This window comes from Rhineura floridana, chromosome 14 (assembly GCF_030035675.1).
Source record: "Rhineura floridana isolate rRhiFlo1 chromosome 14, rRhiFlo1.hap2, whole genome shotgun sequence".
NCBI lineage: Eukaryota > Metazoa > Chordata > Lepidosauria > Squamata > Rhineuridae > Rhineura > Rhineura floridana.
Window position 1 is genome coordinate 18,447,714 of NC_084493.1, and position 19,948 is coordinate 18,467,661.

Below are 19,948 nucleotides of genomic sequence, written 5' to 3' on the forward strand. Positions count from 1 at the left end.
CTGCTCCTGAAAAAGCCCACCCTGGACCCATTGGTTTGTGTTTGTTTGTTTGTTTGTTTATTAAATGTATATAGCCAAAGGCTGTTACAAAAGCAAAACATAAAACATAACTATACACAAGACTAAAATAAAACAAGCAATAATTTGCTAATAAATTCAATTACAGCTATTAGCACACCATTGGTTTGTGACAATTACCGACTGGTCGCAAATACCCCCTTCTTAGGGAAGGTGATTGATAGGGTTGTGATGTAGCAATTGTAAGTACTCTTGGGGAAACAAATTATCTTGACCCATTCCAGTCTGGATTCAGGCCTGGTTATGGGACTAAATCAGCCTTAGTCTCCCTGATGGATGACCGTTATCGGGAGAAGGACAGGGGGAGTGTAACCCTGTTACTCTTACTTGATCTCTCAGCAGCTTTTGATCCCATTGACCATGATCCTTCTGGCCTGACTTGGTGAGATGGGTATTGGTAGCACTGATTACAGTGGTTACAATCCTATCTCCAAGGTTGTTTTCAGAGAATAGCATTGGGTGTTTGTCTTTTGGACTCTGGCAGTTGTGCTGTGGGGTGCTGCAGGCTACCATCTTGTCCCCCATGCTGTTTAACATCTATATGAAGCCCTTGGTAGAAGTCATCAGGAGATTTGGGGTGTGATGTCAGCAGTACACTGATGATACCCAGCTCTATTTTTCTGTAACATCTGAGTCAAGAGAGGCCATGCAAGTCCTGGACTCAGTGCCTGAACTTGGTGGTGGGCGGGGTGAATACCAGTAGACATAGTCTGAATCCTAAGAAGATGGAGGTGCTGTGTCTTGGTGGTTCCCGAGTTCAGATAACTGGTCACTTGCCTGCTTTTGATGGGGTCATACTCCCTTTGAAAGAGCAGGTCTGTAGTCTGGGGGTGCTCCTGGATCCATCTTTGTCACTAGAAGCCCAGGTGACCTCAGTGGATAGGAGTGCCTTTTACCAGCTTCGACTGGTAAGACAGCTGCAGCCATTTCTGGACCGGGATAGCCTGATCACTGTTGTCCATGCACTGGTAATCTCCAGGCTGGATTACTGTTATGCGCTCTATGTGGGGCTGCCCTTGAGGTTGGTCTGGAAGCTGCAGCTGGTGCAAAATGCGGTGGCGAGACTGCTCACTGGAACAGGGTATCGCCAACATGTCACCCCACTGCTGAAAGAATTGCACTGGCTACCTATTACCTACTGGACTGAGTTCAAGGTTCTAGTTTTGATGTACAATGCCCTATATAGCTTGGGACCAGGACACCTGAAAATGTCTTATCCTTTATATACCCAATCGATCACTGTGCTCTGTAGGTGAGGGCCTCCTGCAGATACCATCTTATCAGGAGATCTGTTCTACACAACATAAGAAACAGACTTTTTGTGTAGTGGAGTGTGTTAGCTACTGGGAAGAGTTCTTGTCCTTTTGTGCTGATTGGAGCCAATCACAGTGAAAGGAGGCGAGTCAGCCACTGAGAAGGCTCTTCTCAGTAATCAAAGCACAGCCTCCCCTTTCATGTTGATCAGCTCCTACAGATGTCTGTGTAGTGGAATGTGGTCTTAGAGACAACACGGAGGGCAATTGTGATGAGGGTAAGTGGGAAAGAGGCATGGCTGTGAAAGGGTATGGTGTGACTATCATGAAAGGACCCTGCATTTCTGAAATTGCCAGTGCACTGTTGACCCGGTATACTTTGTCCATGAATGCCACTCAGAACTGAGTGCAAACCATTCGCATGGCCCCTTCATTAACATAGCTCCACTCTGGACTGATTTTATTAGGGAGGTCGCATGACAATCCCCATGCATTGAAATAACATGTTAGGGGAATCTTTGGCCACATGGGCTAGTCACAGTCCCTGCCACTGTGGGAGATGTCCATGCCCTCCTTCTTCAGCCCTGAGTGGTGGAAATGTTTCCTCACCATCCATGCTATTGGTGGGGAAAGAGCCATAAGCACAAAGTGATGTATACAGGTGGAGCTCCTACACATGCAGAAGGACTCTGACAAGACTGGATTGGGGAGGGGAGCATAGGTTCTTGGGGAGGTTGGCAGTGATGAGGGGACTGGGGGACACTGGTGGTGGAGGAACAGGTGAGATCAGTGAGTTGGTGAGTGGAGTGGGGGTGCCCATGTGGGTGGCAATGGAGTTGGTGAGTGGAGTGAGTGGGGGTTGTTAAGTGAAGTGAGCAGGGGCACAGCCCCTAGTGTAAACCAAAAGGTCTCCAACTTTATTGGCACCACTACAAAATGGCTGCCAAGGGGAGTGTGTTGGTCAGAAAGGAGGAGAAATTAGGTACAAGGCAGAGGTTGGGTCTATGTCCCAAATGCTAAACCATGTATTTGACTCCCCCATAGCACAACAAAATATCCATTTCACAACTGGCAAACTGGTGAGGCTGAGAGACAAGTTATTCGTCCGGGAAACCAAAAGCAGTGCTGCAATCCTGTGAACACTTGCACTGGCTAGGGATAGGGGAGATATTTCACTCAGTCCACATTTAAAGGCAAACTTACCTAATTTGCACTTTCTGAAACAATGGGCGAGCTGTAACATAACCATCCTTCAAAATTCAGTTCTGCAGCCAAGTAATATGTACAAAATGCACACACTAAAGTAAAATGTCCATATAAATGTGAATATAATGTCCAAAAATGCATTACTTTAGGGGAAGTTGATCTGCAAAATCTGTGTCTATTAGAGAAAATGACATACAAAAAGTGTATATTTGGAGAAACTCACTAGAATGCTGATGAATTTTCATGAGGGCTTTTTCTTACTATATAATAAAAAGGTAAGCTGTCACTCTCTCATGGGGTGGGGACGGCAGCAAAGACAACTGAGCAAGTGAGTGAACAGGCAGGCTATGCAGCAGAAGTCTGGGCCTGGGTGACTAGTCCTTGCCTGCGTTGGAAGACCAAAGGTGGTGCAACAGCTGAGGCAAGTGGGTTGGGTTGGGGAACGTGCATGGCTGAGGTAGTGGTGACTGAGTGAATGAGCCGGCGAGCTACGCAGCAGCTCCAGCCTGAGGGGGTGGGTGGATGGTACAACAGCTGAGGAAAGTGGATTGGGGAGGGGAGCATACGATCCTGAGGAGATTGTTGGTAGTGAGGGGACCGGGGTGTTTGGTGGGGGCACTGGCGGTGGAAGAACAGGTGAGGCCAATGGGTTGATGAGTGGAGTGGGGATGCCTATGTGGACGGCAAGGGTTGAGGTGGTGAGGGGAGTTGGTGAGTGGAGTGGGTGGTGGTTGTTGAGTGAAGTGAGCAGGGGCACAGCCCCTTGTGTAAACAAAAATCACAAACTGAGGTGGAAATCTGGAGGACTGAATTTAAGACTGGAAAAATGAGAAACAGAAATTGACATATTTGCCTGTATGGAGTAAGTTCCACTGAATGTTTGTATGAGTAGATTTATAGAGGATTGCTCACCATATCTCAAACCATCTCTCTTGCTAGGGTGGCCAGATGCAAACATGGGGAAAAAAGGCTCCTGCACTTTTAATAGATGCATAGAAGAGGGGATTTCAGCAAGTGTAGCTTGCATGGCAAGCTACACCTGCTGAAATTTGCACTACTATACGACTGCTAAAGGTGCAAGAGCGTTTTTTCCCCTTTTTCTTCAAACACACATGCACAAACACATACTCCTGCCTACATCAGCCAGCTCCCCTTCCTTCCTAAGTTTCAGTCCTATAGATCCGTGGTGGGAAACCTCCAGTATGAAAACCTAATTAAGCCCACCAGGCTGTTTTGGGAGAGCCACGGCCATCTCCTCCACACCTGAATGGCGAAGTTCAAGCTAAGAAAGTTCAAAGTGAATTCAAGCCACGGATGCAGAGGAAGAATCAGCAGCAGCCTCTAAGCACATTTCCTTTGCAGCTGTGGTTTGAATGTTGTGCTTTTTGAATTTGGCACCCTGCACTGAATTCAAAATGATGCCAAATTCAAGCCAGGATTGGAAAGGAAGAATTTTTGTTTGCATCCACTGCCTGAAGTTAAGCTAGGGCTGCAAATGAAGAATCGGAAGTGTACTTCAAGCACATTCTCCCTTTGCAGCAACAACAGCTTGAAGTTTCAATAACCTGATACCATATTACCCTGGATGATTCACAGGTAGGGAAGGATCTGTCAGTTTCGGTTATCTCAGTTTCTCATTTTTCTGATTTTAAATTCCCCACATTTTGGAAGCAATTGGTGGGTTCTTTTTAAAAATCCTGATAACAATTTCTCAACATCTGAATGCGAATTTCTCTTTTTTGTATGCAGTTTTTGCAAGGAATTCCTTCTAATATAATAATTTTTTGCGCATTATTTTCATTTATATAGTGATTTTATTCACACTGTCCCCCAATATATACATGTTTGTAATCCCTGTTTGGTTGTAAAACTGTATTGCAAACTTCGGATGAATGTGAATTTTGAAGGATGGTTGTGTTTCAGTTCTCATATTGGGATCCTACTGGGAGGAGGGTGGGATATAAATTATCTTCATCATCATCATCATTATTATATTGTTTTGGAAAATGTGCATTTTTAAGATTTGCTTTTAAATTCAAACTGAATCGAATTTCTCCCCATCCCTATTCAAAGGTGAGCAGATCCAGCCTCCAGCCAGTAGTGGTTCTCCACTTGTGCTATAGATGCTTACATGGGAGAATTTGATGGGGCAGAACTTCTGTGGCTGGCAACAATAAAGGGAGAAATGCCAGCATTAAGTGGAGGGAAGGGAAGGGTGGGGAGGAAGAAAGGCAAGAAGGTCTTTGGGGAAAGGCCTTATCTCAGTGATAGAGCATCTGCTTTGCATGCAGAAGATCCCAGGTTCAATCCCCAGCATCACCAGGTAGGCTTGGGAACACCCCCCCGCATGAACTGCTGGAAAGCTGCTGCCAGTCAGTGTGGACAATAGTGAGCAAGAGAGACCACTGGTCTGACTTCATTATTAAGTGGTATAATATATAGATGCCTCTGGGGATCATTAACAACCCCAGGGCTAGAGTACACAAGAAGAGGGCTTTCCCAGCAGAGACTGGTGGCTCCGATGTCAGTGGGACAGTGAATCTGCTCCAGGTTTTCTGGGTTTCTCCACTGCTCTTACCTGTGCTGGTCCAACATGCAAGCGGTGGGGAAGCATTTTCATTGCATGGAGCTGTGTCCAAGGGCCTTGTCACGGTGTATGCCTGCAGTTGTGGTGTGGAGGATGCAGCCCTGCACAAATCCCCTTACACGTCCTTTCAGTGCATGAGGAGGGGAGGCTGTTAGAACCTCTCCCGCGTCACGTTACATTGTGACAAAAAGACAAGGATTCAGATTTGCATGCTACGATAAAATCATTTGGATTCCAAACAACCTGGTGTAGCTCCAGATACTGTCAGAAGGAGGAAGCGGGACGTGTAGGCTGTGGATAATCAGAACACTTCAGCCTTCAGGGCTACTAATCCAGCCCCATTCAGCTTGCTTTCAGAAATAAAGAAAGCAGAAAGAACAAATCAATCCTAGTGGTATTACAGGGCATTCCTTTGATTGTCTTCTTGTTTGGGAATGAGGATGTGTATGCCGGGGAGGGTGTGGGAGGAGGAGAGAGAATTAGGAAATATGCGTTGAATGTAAAGAGCAAAATGAACCGTGAGTGGCGCTCCTAAGCAACAGAGCAGTGGCCTTACTTGAGTTGGTTTATCAATTGTAAAGGCTTGCTGTACACCCCCCTCCAAGATTTGCTGTCTCATTTTCAAATAATACAGATCGAGCCCTGTGGCAAATAAGGAAATTAGAGCCATTCACACATGCTAAAGTGTGCCATGATCATCCTTATTCATTGCACTTCACAGTTAAAAGGGCTTGAACACAAGGAAACAACTTTAACGGCACCTTTGTCATGTAAACAAGGATGGCTCAGGACCTCAGGGCTCCGTTTAAGAAGACAGAAAACTGGGGGGAGGACCAACACAATTCACACTCCATCAATCAATATTTCATTATCAGTCTATGTCGTTTGTTTGAATAAGTCACTGGAATGACTTTGCTGATCAACAGAGGCACTCATTTGTCACCCATCATCAGTCTGACAATTTGGCTGGTGGGGAGTGGGAAGAAGGTCCCTTTCTTAAGCCTTCATGCTGAATGGCTAGTGATAAGATCTATTCATAATGACATGGTTGGGGTAGGGGTGAGTGGGCTGAGCAACTTGCAAAAGCATAAAGTGGGCTTGATGGGAGGACAGGATTCATTGTCCCTTTGGTAGCATTTCTTAAAGGAGAGGCAAAGAATGCCAAGTATTCTTCGCATTCTTTACCTGGAATAGATCAGCACTGGGGAACTGATGGCCCTCCAGATGTTGCTGGGCTACAACTCCATCCTCTATGACTATTGACCACGCTGGTTGAGGCTGGTGGAAGTTGGAGCTCAACAGTAACTAGAGGGTCACACGTTCCCCCATCCCTGGTTTAGATTCTCTACTTTCCAGCAAGGCCAGGGAGCTGTCCAATTGGAGCAAGGCTTTCAAGAGAGCAGGAGAGCTGTCCAGCAACAGAGTCACAGGGAGATAAAGGAGCAGAGACGTTGCCCCAGCAATTTCTTGGCACCAACTAAGGAGATTTGCAACTAGCCCCGCTGCCTCTTTTGTTCCTGGAGCATCAGAGCATGAGTTGCTTCTGGCTCCCTCTTTTCCCAGTAGGTATCAGGGAATGGCGGCTCTGTGTGGCCAAAAAAGTATGTGACTTCTTGTTTGGTTCTCTGCTTGGATCCACTGCTATCTCTGCTCCAAGGGTGATGCCAGAGGATCTTGAGCTGGTGGACCAGACCAAACAGAGTATGTTGGGTCCCTGAATCTATATCCTCCCTGAGTGGGGAACCTTTCTGGGTGGTAATCTCAGATGATTTTCCAGTCTCCACAAACTCCCCTTGATCCCCAAATATGTTACGGGATCTTGCTCTGATGAGATGGAGCACCTGCTGATTTTGGTGTTGCTTTAGCCCCAACAGAAATCTGGTGAGGCAGATATGGGTGAGGCACCCCACATGGGGTGGGGGGAGTGAGGTTGACCCATTTTAACGAGTTCCCTGGGGAAATGAACCAATCTGGAGACTGTAGCTCTGTGAGGGTAATAGGGGTCTCCTAACAACCCTCAGCAACCTACATGATCTGTTAAAGTGGTATAATATTGCTTTAAATGTAAGGTACAGATGTGGCTAAATCTCTCTCTCTCTCTCTCTCTCTCTCTCAATAATTCCCCACCCTGACAGTCTCTAGATATGTTGAGCAGCATTCCTAGTGATGTCTAGGACACACATTGTCTTTGCAGAAGGGCACTGCATCAAGATGTAGCATCCTTTCAAGGGCATAATTGGGGGCACGGCTGGTCCAAGACATTTTGCTGCCTGGTCCCCAGGGATGTAGTGGTCCAGGGTCTCAGGGGGTCTTAGAGCCTTTACTTTTTTGGGAGAAGGGTTCCAGCAGTGTCCCTATGTCTCCAGCATTCTATGAGTCAATCAGCATGAAAGGGAAATGTGTTAGCTACTGAGAAGAGTCTTCTAACATGCTTCCTGCTGATTGGAGCCAGAGTAGAAGGATGTGAGTCAGCCATCGAGAAGACTCTTCTCAGTAGCTAACACTCTAATACACCCCTTTGATGCTGATTGACTCCTGGAGACATCTGTTGTTGTGGGAGAAGTTGCACATGGGAAGAACTGAGGAGTGTGGAGATGACAACAGTGAGCAAACCAGTGAGCAAGGGGGCATGGCTGTGAGGGGACGTGGCATGACTATCATGAACTTCTGAATTTGTCACTACACTACTGCTGGTGCCCCCTACCATTTGATGAACAGAAGCTGATTAGGCTGTCTGCTGAACCTTATTTCAACACTGGTGTTGGAGTAGCATCATCCACCATACTCGAGGGAAATAGGTGTACAGAGTATGCTGTGTGGTACATGCAACTCTCTCCTCCAACATTTTGCTGCCACTCCTTTCCCCTGTCCCTGGAATATGCCACCTAAGGCTGCTGCCTCACTTTGCTCAATAGTAGGGCCTGCCCAACTTGGGAGGAAAATGTGGTTGCTCATATTTCACTCAGCATCGCACCAACTTGATGTATTAAGTTGTCACATGTTTTGTGTGCACAGTTTTTAATCCTTTTAATGCCTTTGATTACTGGATGTGAAAAGAGAAAGAGAATAAATAACTGGGAGAAAAACTGCAGATGCATGCTAGAAGTGAGCTTTCCTTCATATGATGCCAAAAAACCTTGGTTGTTGGGGGGTTTGCTTTGTTGGAAGGGTTCTGTTGGCTCAGAAAATTAACTTCATCATATTTCCACTTGGGCTCCAGGCAGGCTTGTCTTAAATCAAGTTGAACAACGGAGGTATTTGGGGGGCTGATTTTGATTCACGTCTGGGATCCAAGCTTCAAGCTTCATCCAGTAATGACAGAAAATCTTCATTTAAAATGGGCCCAACTTTGCCTGCAACGGGAGTTCCTGCTTTTAGAAATGCAGACGGGCTGACAGCGTTTTTAACCTTTGACACAAAAATCCTGGCATTTCTTCAGACATCAAATATCGAGGTCGTGGTGTTATTTACATCACCCTCTCCATCATCCCTCCATTTCAAATCATTAGAGGATCTTGGGTTTCTACCAAGCAGAGCTCTCTCTGCCCTTTGTTCTCAGGAAAAAGCTCAAACTCTGAATGTCCTGCCTTGAGCAGGTAGCTAGACAAGATACCTCTCCTAACCATGATTCTACGAAGTCAAATTTTGGGGATACAATGAAACAGCAGGGAATGTATTGTTAACAACAAGATTTTACAATCTTGGGCTACCAAAATGAAGTTAACGCCCCAGGGTGGGAGGCAGGTCCTGAAGAATTGAACCACAGGCATGGAAGTGTGGCATGCCAGTAAACATTAGGGATGAAAAGATCTGTCTGTTTCGGTTCTTTCAGTTTCTCAGTTTTCTCCAAATTTCTACAGTGATCTGCGATATTTTTTTAAAAAGAAAACCTCATGAAAATTCTCCATTTTCATGCGAATTTCTCCAAATAAACACATTTTTGTAGGCAGTTTTGACAAAGGTACACATTTTTGCAAGCCATTTCTCAACATTTCACGCCTTTTTGCATGTCATTTTCACTCACATATTCATTTTTATGCACACTTTCCCCTAATACATGCATTTTTGTACATGTTGTTTAGTTGGCAAACTGCATCCCAAAATTCTAATAAATGCAAATTTGGAAGGATGGCTGTGTTTCGGTTCTCATATTGTTTCGGGAAATGCAAATTTGATAAATTCTGCTTGCAATGCGAACTGAATCGAAATTCTCACCCATCCTTAGTGAACATATAAGCAAAGTTCCAGCCTGACCCCAAAGCTTTTTATAGTCTCCTAGGTCAGGAGATGACAGTGGATATACTAGGTGAGTGGGTCCTGGTGACCCAAGTGGAGGCCAAATGTTTGCAGCAGAAAATGTATAGCTTGAACTGAGGTTTATCAAACTGCACACCCTCATTTCACTGTTTCGGGGGGGAGGTCTCACAGTTTTGGGAGGACCACTATTAGTGTCCTTTCTTTAAAGTACTCCTCCTCCCTATAGGGATAGATCAACCTGTAGTGAGGGAGGTACCACATAAGGATGCAAGACTCATGTCTCTGGGTTCTTCTCAGTCTAGTCTGAGCAGCTGTAAGCACATAAGAAATGCTTTGCTGGATGAAGCCAATGGCCCATCTAGTCCAGCATCCTGTTCTCCCAGTGACCAGCCAGATGGCTGTGGGAAGCCTGCAAACAGGACTTGAGTACAACAGCACACCCCACCTGTGGATCCCAGAAACTGACATGGAGGACAAGCATAGCCATTGATAACAGCCCTTGATACTCTGTCTGACATGACTCTACCCTTGATCTTTGAGGCTTTGCTCTGTGTTCTGCCGGCTCTATCGCTCCTTCTCCCCTACACTTTTTTGAAATCAAAAGTTGCCAACGCTTGTTCTCATGTTAGCCTAGATACAGAAAATATACAGCCTGTCTCCCCGTTCAGAAATTGCATCCCTGTTGCCCAGTAGACAGGTGCTCTACTGAAATCACATCAGACCTTTGACTTCAGATCAGAAATCAAATCATAAATAGAAGAATCAAAAGGGTGGAGGGGGATGAGAAGAACCTTTGGAGCTCGGGCGGGGCGGGCTTCATATCAACACTTCCCATCTGATCATAAAGGTAGTGGCACTTGGCAGGCACCTTTGAGCCTTACATGGTGCTACAGAGCCTTCTGCTATTACAGGAGCAGGGGCAGAGGGTTGGGGGAAAAATCTACAAGATGTGTAGCTGTTCTAGGGAAAACAGATACCAGATCAAAAGGGTCTACTTAAAGATGGTACATATGCCAGCTCCAGGGGATTTCAAATATTTATACTTTGCTACATTTTTAATCTTTAAGAGCTCTAGGAATGCTGTGCTTGGAATCTAAAGATAACACAGTCACCCCCTTACAAGGCTTCTGGTTTTGTTAAATAATAGCAGCAAGTGGAGGGAGCAGGGGGGAATAGAACATGACTAAGGGAGGGACAGCTTCAAGATTCATCTAGGATGAACAGCTTCTGTATTTAAAGGAAAGCAACATTTAAGTTGTGGGATTAAATGCTGCAGAACATAGCAATGGGCTTTTGGGTTTGTTTTTAAAAAGGGATTAGACAAAATTATGATCAACAACTATTACACAAAAATAGTTAAACAGAATCTCCCTGTTGAGGCAGTATCACGACCGGCCCTATCATTAGGCAGAGTGAAGTGGCTGCCTAGGTGGCAGATCCTGAGGGGTAGCAGTGATTGTGCTGACCAAACGGGCCTCACAGCTCCATGTCTCCTTTCCATCGGAGTAAGATGAGGTTGTTCAGGAGCTTAACCAGAGTCCAGAGGCAGTGATGGGCTGGATGAAGGCCAAAAAAGTGAAGCTGAACCCTGACAAGACAGAGTTACTGTGGACTGGTGTTCCTAGGTCTGGCAAATAGATGAATGGGCAATTGGCCATTCCCTCATCTGTAAGTTGCTATCATTATTTTTTTTCTTTTGTCTATAGTGAAATCAGTGGGAATTTGGAGACTTTTCTTAAATGACTCATCTAAGGAGTATCTGAGGAAGTCAAAAGAGCTTCAATAAAACCAACATAATTTCTGAGGGGTGTGAGGTTCTGAAGTCTCTCTTAGTGACTCTAGCCAATAAGGGATCCCTCTTCAAAACCTCTTCATATTCTGTGTTTCTTTTTGAAGAAAGGATCCAAAGACCAACATGGGTATCTTAGGGTTTAATTTGGCCATGATGGCTCCTCTGCCCTTAATAATGCTCTGTTCTTTCTGAGCCTTCAGTCTTTTTTTTTCATATTGCTGAGCTGAATATTTTCTAGCTTCAATTTTTGTCTCAGCATTTCATAATACTCAAATAATCCCAGCCAATCATACAGCACCTGTTGGATGTGATGGTCAAAACAGTAAGTAGCCAATCACATATTGCTATGTGCTGACATCAATAAGGGCAAGTGAAGCCAGTTACAGAAAGGATATCAGTCCCTGTACTGGTCTAATGGGTGACCCTAGTCAATCAGAGATCCCTTTCAGATACAAACAGTTTCAGCTCTTTGGCAATGATCTCTGAACAAAATTGCAGAAGGGGGATGGGAACTTCAGATTCTGATTCATTTCACAAAACTGCTCCCTTTTTTTCATTCAGCAGGAATTCAAAGGAAGACCTGTTCAATAGCACTAGAGCTGTTGTGAAATTTCACCTGAAGCCAATTGTAATTATTATTATTTGGGGGGGGGTTGTTCAGTCAAACTAACTGAGGAATTTTTGAAGGAAGATAAAATAATTTCTCAAAAAGACAAGAAAGATTTCTCAGGAGTGTTTCACCCATCTCTGATATCACCTGCTTTCTCTCCATATGGGAAGATGAAGCTATTCGTCATTCTTCTCCGCAACCTATATATCAAGTCTTTCACTTTCCAGCTGATTAACAACCTGAGGTGAATTAATATTTAAAGAACACACTGGGGAGACATTCACAAGGCAATATGAACTTTGCCGAATTAACTTCAGCATTGTGCAGCCTCAGTCTTCTATATCTGAACAGGCTCACAGTTATGTGTCTACAAGATGTAGAGGAAGAGATATGCACGTAAGCGCAATGCTTGCCACCGAGATCTTTCTGCTCGTAATTATTTCAGTTTGGGTCAACCTTCATGAAATCTGATTTGGGACATTTTTGTCCTTATTCCCTTATCTGTTTGCACACACACTCTTTTATGAAGCAACAACTAAATCAGGTCCGAAATTTACCTGTGCAAGCCTATATATGTCTATTGAGAAGTAAGCCCCATTGAGTTCATATCTATACGTTTGCAATGAAGCTTACAACTTGGTGGGGGGACTCTGACAGAGACAGAGAGAGGCCTCATAAGTATGGGGATGTTAACAAAGGGAACAGATATTTTAGGTATATGAAATTTGCTTCACTGCTTCACTACTGCCCAGTCTTCAAAGTAACCATTGAATTCATGTTGAAGAAAATTATGAAAAGCATGTAGTATAGATTCTGCCAGGAAATCCACTGTTCAGCCTGCTGTTGTGCACTGTGGGTCAGTTGTAAAGATGTCTGCAGGGGAACAACTGAGCTTGGTGTTAAGGTCTTGGAATATTGAACCTCAAAATCGACATATCCTGAAGCTACCTAGCATTGTGGGCTGATGGATCTCTGCATGGTTGCTTCATGTGGAGAACTTCTGGACTGTAGGTAGTGTTCTTCTCACTGAAGGATCATCCATCCCTGGATTGGCTCTGGTCAACCACTGCTGGATGGCCACTGGATCCTTCTGGGCAGGAAGCAATATAAAGGCCGTTCTATTCCAGCTACGTCTTGCTTGAGCAATACGGTCTTCCTGAGGGTTAGTATCTTTGGTCTTGATAGGAGCTATTAGATCTGGATGTGGCTGCCCCATGTGGTGAATCACTGAACTGAAAGTGATGACCTCAGTTGAAGTTTCTTCAGTCCCTGGACTGACTCAACCAACCCAGGTTGGTCCCTGGATTCTTCTGGGCAGGAGGTTCCAGCTGAGCTTTACTTGAGCTAATCTGACTGAGCTCTGATGTGGTGTCCCTGTAACCTTGATTGTCCTTTAATGCACAGTTCCAGTTAGTTCCTTGATCCTGTTTCCTGGTTTGTCCTTAGGTCCATACTTGCTCTTGTTCCTAACTACTGGCTTGTCCCATAGCTCCTGGCTTACTTCTGACTGTAGCCCACAACCCAGCACTGACATCCAGTGAGTGACCTGAAGCTCTGGGTGTTTCCCTTCAAAGCTATCTTCAAACACACAAAAGAATAAGGGGACTAGACCGTCAGTGCCTGAAATTGGTCAGCCATATGACACTGCTGGATTGGCAAGCCAAATATTAGCATTAGAAGCTTGCTTTCCTGACTTAACCTGGTTGTCAGATCTTCTGTATTTCATGCACCAGCTCCCACAACAGACCTCGGGAATCCTAGATTGAAACACATGGACTCCAGAAGATTAAGGCTGAACTCAAATGGTCGATAAATTTCACATTCTCATTGGTGGACAGTGAATTGGGAGCAGGCAGTGCCTCCGCATCTTTCAGGCAAGTGAAATTCACCATCAACCTAGTGGGGAGCAACATCTCACCATTAACAGAGGCAGACACCTTGCTTATTCTTTTTTGCTTCCTCCAACAGTCAAGCTCTTCTTTGTGTGGCCTGGCCACCATTTTCTTTCCCCCCAAAATGGCTTGGGATTAATGTTCTTGGGCACTGTATATGTGTGTGTGTGTAGGGGGCTGGCTGCTAGTGCTATAAAAAAATGCCAGCACCACTGATGGAGAAAAGTCTCCTTTGAGAACGTTTGGCTCAGTCCCGTCGATTCAGATACAGCCACCTGCTGCCCTGCTCAGTCCACCAGCCATCTGTTCTGCAGATAGGCAGCAGGCAAGCCAGGCTCAATATCTGGTGTCATCATTTGGACCGGTGTCTTCAGGATGTCAGGAGAGTTGCTGGGACCAGGCCAAGAAGAAAGCAGCAAAAAGAGTTACCCAAGTTTAATTAAGAAAGATCTACATCAAAGCAGCAATTTGAAACTTGCAGTCTAGGCCTGTCTTCATGAAAGATTCCGTGTGTGCTGTAACAGATTCAATACATGTTAGACTTTCAAGATGGCAATTTGAAATGAAACAGATGGTATAGTACACATTCCTGCAACTTACCGGTCACGTTCTGCCCTAGGGGAAAAATATTGTAGTTGCCACAGATATATGTGCATATTTTTTTGCCATATGCTATATGCTGTGGGATTTTTTTCTCTCTTCAAAACACCTGAAAGTACTACAGAGGTGCTGTGTTTAAATTATATTGCAGTATATTTGGTCTTTAAAAGGGAAAGGGTGCTGGAGGAAATTCACCAAGTCCTTTGCGATTCCTTCTTTTTTCCTAAATAAATAACACATAAGTAAGGAAGGGACAGGATCAAACCTTGGGTTCCGGTCCCAATACATTTGCTTCAGCCTCTCCCATTGAAATCAACAGGACTTGCCCTGATCCAGGTAGGGTCACTGCTAGGCCAACAGCCTAAGCCGATGGAAAACACTCCACGCCATTGAGGCCACCTGTGCCTTGGATGACAGCAGAGGATCCAGGAAAAACCCCAAACTATGAACCCGCTCCTTCAGAGGGAGTGTGACCCCACCTAGAACAGACTGCACACAGCTCAGCTGGTCAGAGGAACCACTCAGTAATAGCATCTCAATCTTGCACCTTAAGGATTTTTTTTTCTCAACAACTTTTTTTTTGTTTTTGTGCTTCTGCAAACTTCAGAGTCCCACAAGCATGCTGATATCTCCCTCTTGTTTCTCAGTGACACATTGCTGTCAGCACCAACCACCTAAGCTTGCTATTACGTTGAGTGACAGCGGTCATTCACTCTTGTGTATAAAAATAACATGCCACACTTGCAAGTGTTGCAGTGTGAGAAATCACTGCTCATCACCAGTGATCTCCTGGAGGAATGCAACCCATCCCTTATAATGACTGGCATTTAGCTAGTGCTATATAAAGGTAGCCAAAACATGTTAAAATAGTTTTGATGGTGGCACTGAGCATCAGCTCACATGTTGTGCTTTTTTATATAGCAAAGGTGGCTAACCCCCAGTCCAGGGGGCAAATCAGCCCCCTCCCCAAGCATTTTGTTCCGCGCTCCCAAGATGCAACTGATTTTGGCTGTGGCAAAATTAAAATTAAAGTAGAAACAGCACCAGATGTCCGAAGGGGATGCAAACTGGATCCTCACCAGTCATCAGACTAGCCATTTGATGAGTGGCAATCCTCCTCTTTAGCTGAACTGCACGGGCTAAGGAAGGGTGTTGTGTGTCCTGTGCATACGGATGCAGGTGAAATTTAAGTTAGTTCCTATTTAAAGGTGAACTTGCGTAATTTTCACTTTCCAAAGCAACATGTGAGCTGGAACATAGATATACTTCTAAATTTGCAGTTATCTTAATTTTACAGTGCAGTTCTCCAGCCAAGTCATGTATACACAAATACACACGTCGGTAAAGTGAACATATAGTTGCATATATTAGTGAAAATAAAGTACAAAAATTATATCAGGCAAAATTACAAAAATTATATCAGGCAAAATTGCAAAAATGTGTCTACTAGGCATAATTTATTTATTTATTTATTTATTTAATTACGCTTTTAAACCGCCCTATAGCAACAAGCTCTCAGGGCGGTGTACAGCAAAATAAAACCACATTTAAAAACGAACAAGTGTGGATTAAAACATACAATATAAAACATATTTAAAAACAAAATTAAAATACGAATAAAATAAAAATACAGTTACAGTTAAGTTTAAAATAAAATTAAATTTAAGTTTAAAATGCCTGGGCGAAGAGGTAGGTTTTTACCTGGCGCCGAAAAGATAACAAAGAAGGCGCCAGGCGTATCTCATCTGGGAGGGCATTCCATAATTCGGGGGCCACCACTGAAAAGGCCCTAGATCTAATTGTTGTTCTCCGGGCCTCCCTATGGGTTGGGACCCGGAGAAGGGCCTTAGATGTCGAGCGCAGTGAACGGGTAGGTATATAGCGAGAGAGGCGTTCCATCAGATATTGCGGTCCGATGCCGTTAAGGGCTTTATAGGTAAGAACCAACACTTTGAATCTGGCCCGGAAACATATAGGTAGCCAGTGCAGTTGGGCCAGAATAGGTGTTATATGGTCGAATTTCTTCGTCCCAGTAAGAACTCCGGCCGCAGCATTCTGCACTAGCTGAAGTTTCCGAATCGTCTTCAAAGGTAACCCTACGTAGAGTACATTACAGTAATCCAATCTAGAGGTTACCAGAGTGTGAATAACTGAGGCGAGGTTCTCCCTGTCCAGATAGGGTCGTAGTTGGGCTACCAGCCGAAGCTGGTAGAACGCATTCCGTGCCACCGAGGCTACCTGAGCCTCAAGTGACAGGAGCGGATCTAATAAGACCCCCAAACTACGGACGTGCTCCTTTAGGGGGAGTGTAACCCCATCCAGAGCAGGTCTGACATCAACCACCTGGGCAGAGTACCCCCCCCCACCAACAGCGTCTCAGTCTTGTCAGGATTGAGTTTCAGTTTATTAGCTCTCATCCAGTCCATTATCGCGGCCAGGCAGCGGTTCAGTACATTGACAGCCTCACCTGAAGAAGATGAAAAGGAGAAGTAGAGCTGCGTATCATCAGCATATTGCTGAAAACGCACTCCAAAACTCCTGATGACCTCACGCAGCGGCTTCATATAGATATTAAAGAGCATGGGGGACAGAACTGAACCCTGTGGGACCCCATATTGGAGTACCCAGGGACTCGAGTAATGCTCCCCAAGCATCACCTTCTGGAGGCGATTCCCAAGATAGGAGTGCAGACACTGCCAAGCAGTGCCTCCAATTCCCAAGTCCGTGAGTCGCCCCAGAAGGATACCATGGTCGATGGTATCAAAAGCCGCCGAGAGATCAAGGAGAACCAACAGAGTTACACTCCCTCTGTCTTTCTCCCGACAGAGGTCATCATACAGGGTGACCAAGGCCGTTTCTGTACCAAACCCCGGCCGAAAGCCCGATTGAAATGGATCCAGATAATCAGTTTCATCCAAGAGAGCCTGGAGTTGGTGAGCGACCACGCGCTCTAGAACCTTGCCCAGAAATGGAACATTTGCTACCGGTCTATAGTTGTTAAAATTATCAGGGTCCAAGGAGGGCTTTTTTAGGAGCGGTCTCACCACTGCCTCTGCTCAGGAATCTGCACTGGTTGCTGATTTGCTACTGGGCTAAGTTCAAGGTGTTGCTGTTGGTATATAAAGTCCTTAACAACTTGGGACCAGTTTAATTGTGGGACCTCGTTACCCCATATGTGCCCCCTTGAGCACTTCAATCTGCAGAACAGGCACTCTTACAGGTGCCACATTATATCTGTCCTGCACCTGTAAGAAATCATTATTTTACTGTGGCAGCACCAACTCTTTGGAACTCCTTGACTATTGACATAAGGTAGGCTGTATTTTTTTCAGCTGCTGCTTAAAACTTTTTTGTTTGGGCAAGCCTATCCAGATGCACAGATGGTAATGAGTTTTATTGTTTTTTGTCTGTTGCTCTTTAATTTGTTTTAATTAACTGTTTTATCAATAATTTTAATGTCTTTTGTAAACCGCTTAGAGGTTTTTTTAACAATCAAGTGGTAAATAATTTTTAATAAATAAATACATTTTTAAAAACATATATATTAGGAGAAATGTGCCCTAAAATGTCAACGAATTTTTGTGAGGACTTGTTTAGTTAAAAAAAAAAAAAACACCAACTGATGTGGAAATGTAAAGAACTGGACTTTAGGTTGGAAAGACAAGAAAAGGAGAGAAACCAAAATAGATATATTTGCCCTTCCCTATCTGGGGCTGCACGTGCATGCAGGAGTAAGCACAAAACTTTGGCCACAGCCCCACTGGCATGTGGCCCCTGGAGGGGTTGATCAAGTGTGAATGTGGCCCTTGCCCCCCCCAAAAGGTTAGCCACTCCCGTTTTAACAGTATAATGAGTTAATGGATGGAGAAGATCCATTTTCCTTTAGTGTGTAATCGTGTCCATAAACTCACCCAGTCTGGAATAATGAAAGTTAACTCATCTGTCTCTCTATTTGTCTTTGCCAGCATTGGTATCATCTGCTTTCATTAAAAAAAAAAAACCCAAGAGACCGCGGCAGGCTTGCGAGGATTGACAGCGGGCGAAATACCAGATGAATAATAAATGAGCCTATATTTTAAAATCTGATGTAGAAAAATATTAAATGTTAATAGGGATAACAAAGACTCTGCTCCTTGGCGTTCCTCCACTACAGCCAATCTCCCTGTGCTAGCATTTTGGGGTTTTCAGTTTCCACATATTCAGGTCTTAGACAAAAACAGCATTTTCTAGTAAGAAAATGACTTTTGCTTGACTGATGTGGAGCTTCAGAAGGGGAGAGAGTGGAAGTTAAAATGATGAGCTTCTTACAGTCTGAGCCAGAGGCCCCATCTGCACTATACATCACACTGTTCTTCAACCTTGGGTCCCCAGATGTTGTCAGATGTTATTATTATTATTGTTAGTTCTACCCCACCTTTTGGCCAAAAGGCCCTTAAGGCAGCTTACAAAAAACACAAATATAAAAATATATCAATAAAAACAATACAATTTACAATAAGCAATACATAAATAAATAAATGTGGGTGAGAAGAAGGATGGGCACAGGACAAGTCCAAAGGAATGGATCTTGAGGGGAAAGACCTGGAGGAGAGATCCTTTCTCCATGACGACTGAGATGATGAATTAGCGATGCCATGCTACTCAGAGTGGATTTTAGTCCAGCCACCACCGACTGCCCAAACCCAGATCATCAAATGGCACCAGTCTCTTCTCTCCGAGCTCGCTCGCACATCAGTAGAGAATCGAGCTCCTCATTAAATAATTTGCTAGTTTCTTTTTTAATAGGATCTATATGTTGCACCTGGCCTGCAGAGAAGCCCACTAATAGAGAAACACTTTCTGCCATGACTGTTAAATGATTGAAGTCATGACACATAGGTTGTGTTCCTTTGTATAGTCTTTTATCTATTGGTTTACTCAAGTCAGCAGTCTTGCGGACCCCCTTGTAAATATAGAAGTAGAGCTCCCGGCCCACATTGAAGCAGCGCCAGTTGCTGTTGCCACTCCGGTCGTTGGCGTTGACAAAGGAGACACAGACGGGATTGTAGCCCTGCGAATTGAAGGGCACCCTGTTGGGCCAGCTGTACTCCAAGTGGCTCAGCAGCTTGTACAGCCCCTCATGGGTGGTAAACTGGGTCTTAATCTCATTCTTCCCTCCTCCCTCCCCCGCCATCTTGCAAAGGAGCATTCATCATGCCCCAATGCCCGGATATGCCAGCGCACCGGAGCACCAAGAAAAGGGTTGCCCTCAGCCATTGACTAAGCTGGCTGGAGTTGATGGGAGTTGTAGTCCAACAACATCTGGTGACCCAAGGTTGAAGTACAATGGTCCAAAACACTATTATATCACTTTAAACAATCATGGCTTCCCCGAATGAATCCTGGGAACTGTAGTCTGCTAAGGGTGCTGAGAATTGCTAAGAGATGCCTATTTCCTCCTGACAAAGCTAAAATTCCCAGAGTTCCCTGGGAAGAGGGATGGACTCTGGGAATTGTCACTCTTTGAGGGGAACAGGAGTCCACTTAACAAACAACAGCTCCCAGGATTCTTTGGGGGAAGCTGTGACTGTCTAAAGTGGTATAATAGTGCTTTAAATGTATAGTGCAGATGGGGCCAGAGCCAGAATTCATTTGAATTTCAGCTTGGCTTACAAATAAATGCATGGCATTCTG

The 19,948-nt window shown here is 44.7% G+C and overlaps 1 protein-coding gene across 1 annotated transcript; it reads right to left on the minus strand.

The window, feature by feature from the left end:
* Nucleotides 1–18,965: 18,965 nt before the first annotated feature.
* Nucleotides 18,966–19,448, minus strand: LOC133369995 (WD repeat-containing protein 20-like). Its single transcript, XM_061595862.1, has one exon. It carries the CDS (start codon nucleotides 19,446–19,448, stop codon nucleotides 18,966–18,968), a length of 483 nt encoding a protein of 160 aa, XP_061451846.1.
* Between the last annotated feature and the right edge of the window lie 500 nt (nucleotides 19,449–19,948).

Coding starts and splice junctions, on each gene's coding strand:
- LOC133369995 (XM_061595862.1), bottom strand. CDS start 19,448: ATGGCGGGGGAGGGAGGAGGGAAGAATGAGATTAAGACCCAGTTTACC.